Source organism: Schistocerca americana, chromosome 8 (assembly GCF_021461395.2).
Source record: "Schistocerca americana isolate TAMUIC-IGC-003095 chromosome 8, iqSchAmer2.1, whole genome shotgun sequence".
Taxonomy (NCBI): Eukaryota; Metazoa; Arthropoda; class Insecta; order Orthoptera; family Acrididae; genus Schistocerca; species Schistocerca americana.
Window position 1 is genome coordinate 170,906,153 of NC_060126.1, and position 14,531 is coordinate 170,920,683.

At 41.5% G+C, this 14,531-nt stretch overlaps 1 protein-coding gene across 2 annotated transcripts in view; it reads left to right on the top strand.

Annotated features, from left to right (window-relative positions):
- The window catches only part of LOC124545443 (zinc finger protein 726-like), a 167,109-nt gene that overhangs the window by 102,100 nt on the left and 50,478 nt on the right, over positions 1–14,531 (top strand). For both annotated transcript variants that reach the window (XM_047124365.1, XM_047124366.1), the window contains exon 4: positions 6,920–6,976. In XM_047124365.1, coding sequence (XP_046980321.1) covers positions 6,920–6,976 — 57 coding nt within the window. The remainder of the gene's footprint in view (positions 1–6,919; positions 6,977–14,531) is intronic.

Genomic DNA, 14,531 nt, shown 5'->3' on the forward strand with positions numbered 1-14,531 from the left:
ATGCAGAAGCTGCTGAACTACTGCTGTCTTACCATTGTCACTTTCTTCTTAGCATGTATGCATGCTATTTGTTTGGCATCCATGGACACCCGTCCTATGCCTCCTTCTTCAATGACACCTTTGATCACCAGTATGGAGCATGTCCCTCTTCTCTGTTACCCCTTGGAGTTCGCTTTCAACTCTTGCCCTGGCAGCTTAACTTCAAGCCACCTGCAACTTTCCCAGTGGGTGTGAACCCCTCATCACCTTGGCTTTTTGCTGTGGCCCTTGTTCATCTTGGCCATCATTTGCTTCCTAAAGACACTACTCCAGCCTCAATTTCAGCTTCAGTTTCACGAACTTCGCATGAAACTTCACGACTGTATCTTTGTGTACACTGATGGGTCTCAGACTGACCTTGGTGTCAGGTGTGCCTTCGTCACTGGAGCCGATGTTTTTTCAGTATTGGCTTCCAGCACATTGCTCAGTATTTACAGTAGAGCTCTTCGCCCTGTATCAGGCCACAGAGTACATCCAGCAACACAGGCTTTTCAATTGTATCATCTGGTCAGACTCTCTCAGCAGCTCAAGATGACTGGGTGTTTGTGTTGTCCTCATCATTTCATCATCATTCCTGAAAGTAGCGAGTTTGGACTGAGCGAAGGTTGGGAATTTGTACGGACGCTGATAACCGCGCAGTTGAGCGCCCCACAAACCAAACATCATCATCATCATCATCATCATCATCATCATCATCATCAACATCTCTCAGTGCCCTTCAAGGCCTATGTGCACTGTACACTGCCCATCCCTCAGTGCAACAGGTCCAGGAAAACTGTCACCTTCTCACTCTTGATGGAAAATGAGGCTGCTGACACTGCTGCCAAGGCTGCAGTCCTCGTGCCTCAGCCCACTAGTTCTTATATTCTCTATGATGATCTCTGTGTTGCCATTTGTCAGGGGGTGGTGCACTCTGGCCTCGCTGCTGGTCCTCCCTTCATGGGAATAATCTCCAGGTTATTAGGCCACTACCAGCGGCTTGGATGACCTTCTCTCGGCCCTTCCACTGCAAGGAGGTCATTTTGACTAAGTTGCATATTGGGCACTGCCTTTTTAGCTTTTGTCATTTGTTAAGTAGCACTCCCACACCACTTTGTGCACATTGCACCCAACTTTTGACTGTCCACCATTTCCTGGTGGAATGCCCATTTTTTAACCGCTTACTTTCCCTCTTGGGTTTGCTGTCTGAGTTATTGACTGTTTTAGCAAATGACTCGTGGGCTGTCGACCATGTTTTACTTTTTATTCATTGTAGCAATACGGCGAAGGCCATTTAATTTTTAGTTCTGGACGTCCATTTCTCTATGGGTGTGTTTTATAGACCTTTCTCTGCGTCCCATTTTTTAGTTGTCTTCTCTTCCATCAATTGGGATTGACGTGTAGTCATTTTTAACTGCTCTCTTTGTCTTCATGTTTCACAGTTTTGAAATTGGCGCGTATGACCCTAGTTGTTTTTGTGCCCTTAAAAAAATTAAGCATGGTCTGGGAGCTCAGGGAGCTATAGAGGGTTAATGTGGTTCTGGTCAGAGTGGTAGGCTTTTACTTGGCTATAGTTAGCCCATGTGGGCATAAGCCGGGAGTAACTGGGACAGCTTCCTCAGACAGTGCTGTGAATGCTGTTCCAACTGTAAGAGGGCAAGAGTTTCTATTGCAGTGATAAGCAGCCAGTTAGTTGGTGTCACAGAGTAAAAATATTTTGTGAAAGGAGTATAGGCTGTCAAGTATGATTTGAGCTTGGGTTGTATGATTATGAAACATCAAATTGGTGAGGGTGAGGGTCTGATGGAATTGGAAAAGGTGAAGGTTCTTGTTGTAGGGTGGGTGACAGCCTGAGGTGTCAATTTTAATGGTAAGTTCATTAGGTGGGATACCATGTTCCAGATAAGGTTTTAGAAAGTGTGTATGTGATTGGAGTTTTGTAAGGGCAAAGGTGAGTTTTTGGAATTGGTGAAGGTAGAGTGAGCAGGGATTCATGGTTGGATGGTGGATGGGTGGAGGACAAAAGGAGTAACAGAAAATTTGTTCAAAAAGGTGAAAAATAAGATGATGAAAATTTCTGGGTGCAGTATTATAACAAAAATAAATGATGGCAGTATATAGAGGGCTTTGTAGGAAGATCAGATGATGTTTGAAAGTTGCAGGAAGTAGTGGATGTTCTCATAAATAAATAAGATCAATCAGAAACTGATATGTGTGACAGGAAGAAACATGTGATTGTAAAGAAATATACACAATCTCACAGGGAGATCATAAACAAACAAGTGCAAACTACTGACAGTCAAGTTAGGTAGTATGAGTCGATGGAGGAAAATAATCTTAAAAACTGCACTGGAATTAAATTTTCGAAATGTGGATGTCACCGTGAGAGTAGGGAGTTGTAGCACAGCACTGTGTAGTGTGGTGGGCCGTTACAACAGCAGGCATTCAAACCACCCGACAGAGGGTGGCAGGTATGTGGACTGAAGGCAGGTACATAGAGCAGAAGGAAGTATAAAAAATTAAGGAATAAAGAATAGACAAAGAGTTGTACATAAATAAAGTGAGACAGGTCACAAGTAAAAAGGTATGTAGAGGAAGACAGAGGAACTGGCAATGTGTGATATTAATGGAATTTCCTAGATGGAGCAGTACATAAGACACAGAGAAGGCAACCACCCACCTACAGCAGGTTGATAGTGGACCACAGTAGCACATAACAAAAAACAGCACAGAGGTCACAACAAAAAGAGATGTAGGAAGAGGGGGGACTGAAAAGGGGGGGGGGAGAGGAAGAGGAAGATGAAGATGGAGAGGAAGAAAGTGAGAGGGGGGACAAGGGAGAAGGGCTTCTGAATGTCTTTTTGTTATACTCTCTGTGCTTCTTTCATCTCGTTGTGTGGCCATGAAGTCATCTGTCCAAAAACCTGCATCTTTCCCACTGCTCACTCATTGCATCCTTCCCTACCCCTTTACACCCCCATCAGGTCAGGCAACTGCTTTCAATAATTAATGATCAATAATTAGTCTTGCCATGGCAAAGGGAGTGTGCATTTGGGTGTCTGTGTAGTTACGGGTTTGAATGTGTGTCCTATTGGTAGAAAAAGAGCTAGTGATGGAAAGCTAGTGTGAATGATATATTCTGTTATGTTACAGCTCTCTGTGCATCCTTCTTCTATGCATGAGGAGATGAACTTCCCTTACTATATATATAACTTTGTAGTGATATGTCTATATGTTTCATACACCAGACAGTGAGTTTCAGCAGCATTATGTCCTCAGACATTGCAAATTCTGTTCCTGCAGCAAACTTTGCTGTCTGCAGAATTGCTAATATTGTGCTTTCAGGATTAAAACATTAAAACAAACAACATGAGGTTATAAGGCTAACCAACCACATGAAGCTGCTGAGCACATGTACTAAGCGAAGTGTGTTACACTTCATTGAAAATGATACTATGCTTTTGAATTGTGCCTCAGTCTGTTATTTATGCCCGTAATACTGTAGAAGTTAAGCATAAGATATAACTTGTGTGTTTATTGCATATCTGTGTGATTGAGAGCTTTTTTATTGTTTCTTATTGTTAATTTATCACATAGACACAAGGATACTCAGTTGTTGTTGTTGTGGTCTTCAGTCCTGAGACTGGTTTGATGCAGCTCTCCATGCTACTCTATCCTGTGCAAGCTTCTTCATCTCCCAATACGTACTGCAGCCTACATCCTTCTGAATCTGTTTAGTGTATTCATCTCTTGGTCTCCCTCTACAATTTTTACCCTCCACGCTGCCCTCCAGTACTAAATTGGTGGTCCCTTGATGCCTCAGAACATGTCCTACCAACCGATCCCTTCTTCTAGTCAAGTTGTGCCACAAACTCCTCTTCTCCCCAATCCTATTCAATACTTCCTCATTAGTTACGTGATCTACCCATCTAATCTTCAGCATTCTTCTGTAGCACCACATTTCAAAGGCTTCTATTCTCTTCTTGTCCAAACTATTTATTGTCCATGTTTCACATCCATACATGGCTAAACTCCATACAAATACTTTCAGAAACGACTTCCTGACACTTAAATCTACACTCCTGGAAATGGAAAAAAGAACACATTGACACCGGTGTGTCAGACCCACCATACTTGCTCCGGACACTGCGAGAGGGCTGTACAAGCAATGATCACACGCACGGCACAGCGGACACACCAGGAACCGCGGTGTTGGCCGTCGAATGGCGCTAGCTGCGCAGCATTTGTGCACCGCCGCCGTCAGTGTCAGCCAGTTTGCCGTGGCATACGGAGCTCCATCGCAGTCTTTAACACTGGTAGCATGCCGCGACAGCGTGGACGTGAACCGTATGTGCAGTTGACGGACTTTGAGCGAGGGCGTATAGTGGGCATGCGGGAGGCCGGGTAGACGTACCGCCGAATTGCTCAACACGTGGGGCGTGAGGTCTCCACAGTACATCGATGTTGTCGCCAGTGGTCGGCGGAAGGTGCACGTGCCCGTCGACCTGGGACCGGACCGCAGCGACGCACGGATGCACGCCAAGACCGTAGGATCCTACGCAGTGCCGTAGGGGACCGCACCGCCACTTCCCAGCAAATTAGGGACACTGTTGCTCCTGGGGTATCGGCGAGGACCATTCGCAACCGTCTCCATGAAGCTGGGCTACGGTCCCGCACACCGTTAGGCCGTCTTCCGCTCACGCCCCGACATCGTGCAGCCCGCCTCCAGTGGTGTCGCGACAGGCGTGAATGGAGGGACGAATGGAGACGTGTCGTCTTCAGCGATGAGAGTCGCTTCTGCCTTGGTGCCAATGATGGTCGTATGCGTGTTTGGCGCCGTGCAGGTGAGCGCCACAATCAGGACTGCATACGACCGAGGCACGCAGGGTCAACACCCGGCATCATGGTGTGGGGAGCGATCTCCTACACTGGCCGTACACCACTGGTGATCGTCGAGGGGACACTGAATAGTGCACGGTACATCCAAACCGTCATCGAACCCATCATTCTACCATTCCTAGACCGGCAAGGGAACTTGCTGTTCCAACAGGACAATGCACGTCCGCATGTATCCCGTGCCACCCAACGTGCTCTAGAAGGTGTAAGTCAACTACCCTGTCCAGCAAGATCTCCGGATCTGTCCCCCAGTGAGCATGTTTGGGACTGGATGAAGCGTCGTCTCACGCGGTCTGCACGTCCAGCACGAACGCTGGTCCAACTGAGGCGCCAGGTGGAAATGGCATGGCAAGCCGTTCCACAGGACTACATCCAGCATCTCTACGATCGTCTCCATGGGAGAATAGCAGCCTGCATTGCTGCGAAAGGTGGATATACACTGTACTAGTGCCGACATTGTGCATGCTCTGTTGCCTGTGTCTATGTGCCTGTGGTTCTGTCAGTGTGATCATGTGATGTATCTGACCCCAGGAATGTGTCAATAAAGTTTCCCCTTCCTGGGACAATGAATTCACGGTGTTCTTATTTCAATTTCCAGGGGTGTGTAATCGATGTTAACAAATTTCTCTTCTTCAGAAACGCTTTCCTTGCCATTGCCAGTCTACATTTTATATCCTCTCTACTTCGACCATCATCAGTTACTTTGCTCCCCAAATAGCAAAACTCATTTACTACGTTAAGTGTCTCATTTCCTAATCTAATTCCCTCAGCATCGCCCAAGTTAACTAGACTACATTCCATTATTCTCGTTTTGCTTTTGTTGATGTTCATCTTATATCCTCCTTTCAAGACACTGTCCATTCCGTTCAACTGCTCTTCCAAGTCCTTTGCTATCTCTGACAGAATTACAATGCCATCAGCGAACCTTAAAGTTTTTATTTTCTCTCCATGGATTTTAAAACCTACTCCGAATTTTTCTTTTGTTTCCTTTACTGCTTGCTCAATATACAGATTGAATAACATCGGGGAGAGGCTACAACCCTGTCTCACTCCCTTCCCAACCACTGCTTCCCTTTCATGTCCCTCAACTCTTATAACTGCTATCTGGTTTCTGTACAAATTGTAAGTAGTCTTTCGCTCCCTGTATTTTACCCCTGCCACCTTCAGAATTTGAAAGAGATTATTCCAGTCAACATTGTCAAAAGCTTTCTCCAAGTCTACAAATGCTAGAAACGTAGGTTTGCCTTTTCTTAATCTAGCTTCTAAGATAAGTCGTAGGGTCAGTATTGCCTCACGTGTTCCCATATTTCTACGGAATCCAAACTGATCTTCCCCGAGATCGGCTTCTATCAGTTTTTCCATTCGTCTGTACAGAATTCGCGTTAGTATTTTGCAGCCGTGACTTATTAAACTGACAGTTCGGTAATTTTCACATCTGTCAACGCCTGCTTTCTTTGGGATTGGAATTATTATATTCTTCTGGAAGTCTGAGGGTATTTCGCCTGTCTCATACATTTTGCTCACCAGATGGTAGAGTTTTGTCAGGACTGGCTCTCCCAAGGCTGTCAGTAGTTCTAATGGAATGTTGTCTACTCCCGGGGCCTTGTTTCGTCTTAGGTCTTTCAGTGCTCTATCAAATTCTTCACGCAGTATCATATCTCCCATTTCATCTTCATCTACATCCTCTTCCATTTCCATAATATTGTCCTCAAGAACATCACCCTTGTATAGTCCCTCTATATACTCCTTCCACCTTTCTGCTTTCCCTTCTTTGCTTAGAACTGGGTTTCCATCTGAGCCCTTGATATTCATACAAGTGGTTCTCTTTTCTCCAAAGATCTCTTTAATTTTCCTGTAGGCAGTATCTATCTTACCCCTAGTGAGATAAGCCTCTACATCCTTACATTTGTCCTCTAGCCATACCTGCTTAGCTATACTCAGTTAATCATAGCCATTACATGTCGAAATTGTGCAGGTACTATCATTTGCATTGCTTCTCTTGCAGGCACCAGAAACAGGCCACCCGTTGGAGATGCTCCAAATTGAAATCAAAGAGGACGAAGTAAGTAATGTGGAGCTTCACATTGAGGCAGTAATAGATGATAGTACATATGAAATTTATTATTAAATTTTTATATATGAAACACCCTACGTTTATTCATAAGGGTCATTTTAGAATATATAATATGTTATAAATAACAGAACTACAAAATATTTTAAAGTAATTCTGATTTTATCTGAGACAGAATTTTAGAAATCTTTATGATACACAATTTGCCTTATTGTGGTATACGTTGTAACTTCCAAGACTTTCAAGAAGCAAATTTGTAAATAGAGACCTCCAAACCATTCCTTTGTGGTATATTTGTCATTCTGGTACATGCATGTACGTCCATGCTAACAAACCATTTTGACGTGTGGTGAGTGATACTTCATGTACCAGTACCGTGTTCCATTGTATCAGTTTCATTTGTGAATGGTGTGTAGAAAGAATGGCTGTTGGTAAGCGTCTGTATGTATTTACATTTCTCTCATTTATAGTCATTGTACCCTCATCACAATACATATTAAAAATTTGGACAGGTAATCGCTCTGTGATGGACAACACCTGTCTTACACTTAATAAAATATCCCAGGCCATTACACCATGGTTGGATGAATTCCTTGTTCATACCCAATGTTTTGTCCCCAGCAGCATAGGACACTGTCAAGGGGAGTTTTAGCTTTCTTGAAGGTCCAGTGTACACGTGGCTTGTGTGACATCACACAGGATCATGGTGGGAGACCACTACACAATTACTTCATCACCATAATCCAGATATCATTGAGTTTCACACCTTCCTCCTTCTGATAAAAAATATTGGGATGTTTATTAATCTCCATGGCTTCTCTGTGTAGCATTTCATGGTATCCATGTTCCACAATAGCTTATCTGTCTTTTTTCCCTTTCTGTGGTTGCCTTTGTTTATTCTGCTTGTTTTTATCCATTTCTTTTAGTAGTACTCATGTTCATGTCACCACGACTATACAGCATCCTGTAAATTCAAGCTTTTTGCGGCAGTTTGAGAGCATCCTTGGCCAATTATTTTATCTTCTGGGAGAATTTGCAAACTACAGTAATATTCTGTTTTGTCAAGATCTTTTGTATGCAATCAGTAGTAGACTGGAGTCCTGTGTTGTGGCATAGCATCTTTGACTAATAACAAAAATGTCCTGGGTCCCAAGTCCAAACCCAGCCACTTTTTAAACTTTGAAAAAAATTGGCAGCAATGGCTATTGAAAACTTCTGGTATAAGCAGTCACTCTTATTCTGCAAACAGACTTGTCAAAGAGGATGGAGGAGCTGACAGAGGTTAGGAAACTGCTCCTAAAAGACGTATGAATCAGTAGTGACAGATGACTGAGGATGTAGGAGGCAGTGGAAATTACTACATTAAAGACACACAATAGGAACTCACAGGACATGGGGCCTGCAATTTAAAAAAAGTGTTGTGACAATGTTTCCATTGGCAAAAGATTTCAGATTAGTCCTCCATTCAAATCTCCAAGAGGAAATTGCCAAGGGGGAGGTAACAATGGGGAAAAGACAGAATAACCAATGGACAGGAAACATTCTGTGAGTTGGGATGTGAACTGGAGTGATAAGGCTCAATCTATACTGGGGTCAGTGAAGAAGAATGATGAGAAGGAAGGTTTCTGATTAGGTGAATATAGGGTAGCATAAACAGCAGCAGAAAAAGGCATAATGGGAGTAGAATTCTTTATGAATAGGAAGGTATGGCAGAGTGTGTGCTCTGTGAATCTTCAGTGGTAGGGTTGTTCTCATCAGAATTGACAACAAACCAGTGCCTCCACCAATAGTTCAGGTATACATGCCAATGTCACCAGCAGAGAGGGAAGAAAGGAAGTATAGGAGGTTACTGAATGGGTAATTCAGTAGATAAAGGGAGATGTAAGTAAACTAATCATGGGGGACTGGAATGCAGTTTTGGAGCAAGGAAGGAGTAAAAGAAATGGTTGCAAGATAATATGGACTTGGTAATTGGAATGAGAGAGGAAAAAGACTTATCAAGTTCTGCAATACATTTCAGCTGATAATAGTCAATACTCTATTTAAGAACCTCAAAAAGGAGGTGGTGTATTTGGAAAAGGCCCAACATGGGAAGATTTGAGCTGGGTTACATCACGATCCGACAGAGATTCCAAACTCATATATTGGAGTGTAAGGCATACCCAGTAGCAGGTATAAACTCATGGCACAATTTAGTAATGATGAAGTGTGGACTGGAATTTTAGTATCATCCTGAAGCATCAATGTGGAAAGAAGTGGGATACTGAAGTGCTGAGGGAGGATGAGATACATTTCAAATTCACTAATGATGTGTATACTGTGCTAAGAATTGCTATAGCTGGCACTTCAGTAGAGGAGCAGTGAACATCTGAACATCTCTATGTAGAGCACTCAGAAATGTAACTCCAAAGAAACCTTGAATAACAAAAGAAATACTTTAATTGGTTAATGAAAGAAGGAATATAGGAATATAAATCACCTGGGAATGGAATTAACAGTTGGTGCAGTGAAGCCTAGCTATAATGGCTGCAGGAAAAATGAAAAATGATGATCAGAAGGAATGGCTCAGCAAATAGAAAAGTCAAAACAATCTTTGGTGAAATTAAAAGCAAGGGAGACAACATTAAGAGTGCAAGGGAGTTCTCTTTTAAGTGCAGAGGAGAGACTGGATAGCTGGAAAAGACTACATTGAAGGCATCTATGAGGGGGAGGAATTGTTTGATGGTGAGATACAGGAAGAAACTGGAGTCATAGAGAAGAGTTTTGACATCCCATCAGTCAGAATTTAAAAGAGCTGTGGAAGATTTGGGATCAAAGAAGGCAGGAGGAATATATCAAATTCTATTGGGGTGTCCAAAACCATTGTGAGAAGTGGCGACCATATTAAATTAAAGTTGATATGCAGAATCTATGAGACTGGCATCAAACCATCAGACTTCTGGAAAAATATCATCCAGACAATTCTGGAGATAATAAGCAGGTAAGTGCCAGAACTATCCCACAATCAGCACAACATCTCATGCATCCAAGTTGCTGACAAGAACAATATTCAGAATAATGGAAAAGAAAATTGAGGATATGGGGTGTGAGGAAAGTTTAAGGTACCAGAGAGGCAGTCCTAATGTTGTGCTTGATAATGGAAGTGAGCCTGAAGTAAAATCAAAGGACATTCATAGGATTTGCCAACCTTGAAAAAATGTTTGGTTATGTAAAACTGTGCAAGATGTTCAAAATTCAGAGAAAAATAGGAGTAAACTACAGGTGAAGATGAGTATTATACATTATGTACAAGACCCAAGAATACAAAATGAGAACTGAAGTCCAAGAACGAAATGCTCAGATTAGAAAGGATTTAAGACAAGGAAATGGTCTTTTGCCCCTGCCCTACAATCTGTACACTGAAGAAGCAGTGATGAAAATAAAAGAAAGGTTCAAGAGTGAGATTAAAATTCAGGATGAAAGGACATCGGTGATAAGATTTGCTGATGACATTGTTATCCCCAGTGAAAGTGAAGAAAAATTACAGGTTCTGTTGAATGGAATGAACAGTGTGGATACAGAATATGGATTGAGAATAAACTGAATAATGATGAAAGTAATGAGAAGTAGCAGAAATGAGACTAATGAGAAACTTAATATCAAAATAGGTGATCATGAAATAGAGGTAGTTAAGGAATCCTGCTACCCTGGAAGCGAGATAACCCATGACGGATGAATCAAGGAGGACATAAAACACAAACTAATACAACAAAAGAGGCATTCATGGCTAAGAGAAGTCTACTAGTATCAAACATTGTCCTCAATTTGAGCAAGAAATTTCGAAGAATGTATGTTTAGAGAACAGCATTGTGTGGTGGTGAATCATGGACTATGGGGAAATGATAACAGAAAAGAATTGAATAATTTAAGATGTGCTGGGCCAGAAGAATGTTGAAAATGATGTGGAATGGTAAAAAATGACAAGGTTCTCCACAGAATTGGTGAAGAGAGGAATTTGTGGGAAACACTGGTAAGAAGAAACAATGATTGATAAGAGTTGGGTTAAGATGTTGAGGAATAACTTCCATGATCCTGGACGGAGCTGTAAAGTGTAAAAACAGAGATTGAAATATACATGAGAAATAATGGAGAAAGTATGTTGCAAGTGCTACTCTGACATGAAGAGGTTGGCACAGGAAAGGAGCTAGTAGTGGGCCACATCACCAGTCAGAAAACTGATAACTTAAAAAAGTCTTTAATGAACTACAGGAAGAACTTAGATTTTGCAGATACCTGTTCATCCATATGATATTTGCATGGCAGTCTTAATGCTGATTTTATCTTAGTGGATGACTGTCCATTTTTTGACAGCGATTGGTGAGATATGCATGAATTTTCAGTATACAATATGGGCCAAACTACCATCTTCTGTCTTGAAGACTATTATATCAAGGAAATGCAATCAGTTGTCTACCCACTTCTCGATAGTGAACTGAATCTTCAGAATAATCTCATTAAGATGTTCAAGAAAACAACATAGTTCCTCTCTGACATGTCTCCACTGCACAAACATGTTGTCCGCATAATGGAACCATCTATTTGGTACTTTATTGGCAGTTCCTAATTAGTCACACCAGTTGTTCAGATTTTTCCTTGAAGAAATTTACTATCACCAGGCTTAAGGTGCTCCTGATAGCCACACCAACTGTCTGTCTGGAAAAACCATTTTTCCATTTGTTGTCATCAGATGATATTTAAACAGTTCTGCAATATTTGCACAAAAAAAAAACATGATTCAGTTGTTCCAACATGTCATTAAGTGGACCCATGGTAAACAATGATACACCATCAAACTGACTAACACGTCCTCTGCCTGGACCACTATGCCAAATAAAATGCACCGAATTCTTGATCTAAGAATCCAGTTGGTCTATGAATGGTTGTAATAATTTTGTCAAGAACTTGGCAGTCAAAATAGTTGGATGAACCAGTGGCATGTACTGTATGTCTTGGAGGGACATCCTCCTTGTGAATCTTTGGCAGCCTATAAAGCCTAGGTGGTTGCACAACTGAATTGAACAGACTTTGCTGCCCACTCTAATTGAGGTGGATTTTTTTATCATCCATGTCACAGTTCTAAGAACATTGCCATTTGTGTCCCAATTCAGCTTCCTGTATACTTGCAGATCTAATAAGCTTGTAATCTTACTGTGATATTCAGTTATCGGTAGCTATAAGTGGATACTGTGAGAGGCTGTACAGAGAAGTCATAGAGGTTACTAAATATCTCAGTAATTTTAAATGGAAAGAAGGGGATAGAAAACTAAATAGTATCTGGATTCTGGTGCTGAAGAAGATGGAGACTTATGAGAGGATCTTTAGAGGGGTCATAGATATTAGGAGGAGGAGGAGGAGGAGGAGGATGTAAAACTGAATGATACCTGGATTTCAGTACCAAAAATGTGTACCATGTGGTGATAATAATAGCAGATCACAGGTACCAACAACTGCCAGTTGTGCTAGAGTTTTCAAAACATATGGTGTTATACCTCTGTGTGAGAGTATTTGGAATCAGAATTTTACTTCATTCAGTGGCAAGCCATGGTGCATGTCAGACATTCACAAAAGCTACAACTCCCTGTCAAAGTGTCATCTGCAGATGTGAATAAAACATTGGATTTCAATAAGAAATTTGTCTAGCCACAGCATAATAATTTAGAATATTTTAATAAAAGTGACACTTCCAGTTATGAAAATTAACGTTTCACAACACCTGTCTTACAACATCTGTCACTGTAGTCTGATGACCATATTTCAGACACTATTGCACTTACTAAGTTAACTTTGATGAAAAGTGTTGTATTTAGTATTTGTTATGTCTCTTCTATAATTTTACTAGGGAAGGGTCCCAGACTCACAAGTAATGCTAAGGAACTGGGTGGAATGTTACTCACCATGTAGAGGGAGTGGCAGACAGTTCCATTCAAGAAGACTGCTAGTTATTATCTGGCTATCAGATTTAGTCCTTCATCAGATGCAGACAAAAGAAAAACTCTCTCTCTCTCTCTCTCTCTCTCTCTCTCTCTCTCTCTCTCTCTCTCTCATGCATGCATGCATGCATGTGTGCCCCCCCCCCCCTCCCTCCCCCCCCCACACACACACTATTTCCATTGCGTCTGACAGGAGTAGCAATCTTTGTTAAGTTGGGTAATGGGGGTATAGATGATGGGTGGGGTGGTGAGGGTGAGAGATTGTTGGGTAGGGGTTTCTATAACTTCAGTGTTAATTAGACAAGTTTCTGCTCAACCAATTTATTATATAGCATGGTTGTAATTAAATGTTTGCTGCTTGAGAGAGCTTACATGAAAAGTAAGTGATCATAAGAAAATGAAACTTTGTTCAAAAATTTGCAAGGACATGCAGAAGAGAAATAATAGATAAACCATTAAAAGAAACACATTTTAATTTCCACATGAGATTGTTCAGATCAGGTGATCTTGGTGTTTTCGCAGTTTGGAATGATCGGCTAGTGATTTGGTTTGCTCCTGGGGGAGGCCAACGGTCAATTGCACCACAAATTGTTGAAGAAGATACTGCTGCCATGGCTGAGAATACTGGATGCAATGTGCAGTCTTCAAGCTGTCGCATGGCAACTGAACAGTCTGTGGTTCACTGTTCAGAAAGTGGTGTGAACAATTGTGGAATGATAACTGTACAAACTTCAAATACCCACCAACATGTGCCACGTGACGCAGATATCTGAGTAGACTTTGCTCTTATGTTTCTTGCAAGGACTGAAATTTAGGACATGTATCCTTGGCACATTTTGTGGAGTAATGAAGAATACGTTATCCTCATTGAGGCATAAACTCTCATAAATGTCAGATTTTGGGATCATCATTGCCAACAGACATTCATGAAGTTCCCTTGCATAGTGAACATGTCACTGTGTCGTGTGTCTTCATAGCATAGTTAACGATTGATCCATTTTTCCTTGAGGAACTCGAACCCCATAGACCAAAGACATGCAGTGTGAATGGCACACGTTACTGTGATCTTTGCTAACATGTGATCCCTTCTGTACGGGAGATGGTGGACTTTGTGAAGCCATAATGGCAGACATTTCGCAGTTCATATAGAAATTAATAATAGCCGGAGGAATCATGATGCCTCAAAAAGAAACATGTACATTACCATTATTTGCACGACAATTCTTACTGTGTAATCAGATTTTTAATATCTTTATTAGTTTAAGGTTTAGTATCTGATGATAAATTACACAAGTAACACCCAGCAACAAATTTCCAAAATCTAAACGGTTCATCTGATTTTGTCGATCGACATGTCTTTATAAAGCTATTACTGTAAACCTAAATTGGTATGAATTAGATGCATGTAACTTGAATAGTACTTGAGTTATTAGAGGTCAAAGTGGCCGATTACTATCAATTGCGTCAGGCCGTAAGTACTCCACAGTTCCACGAAAAAAATGGTAGCTGCAGGCTTATAAATATATTTATTCATCTATGTCATTGTTTATATCTGATATATACTATTCATGAAGAAA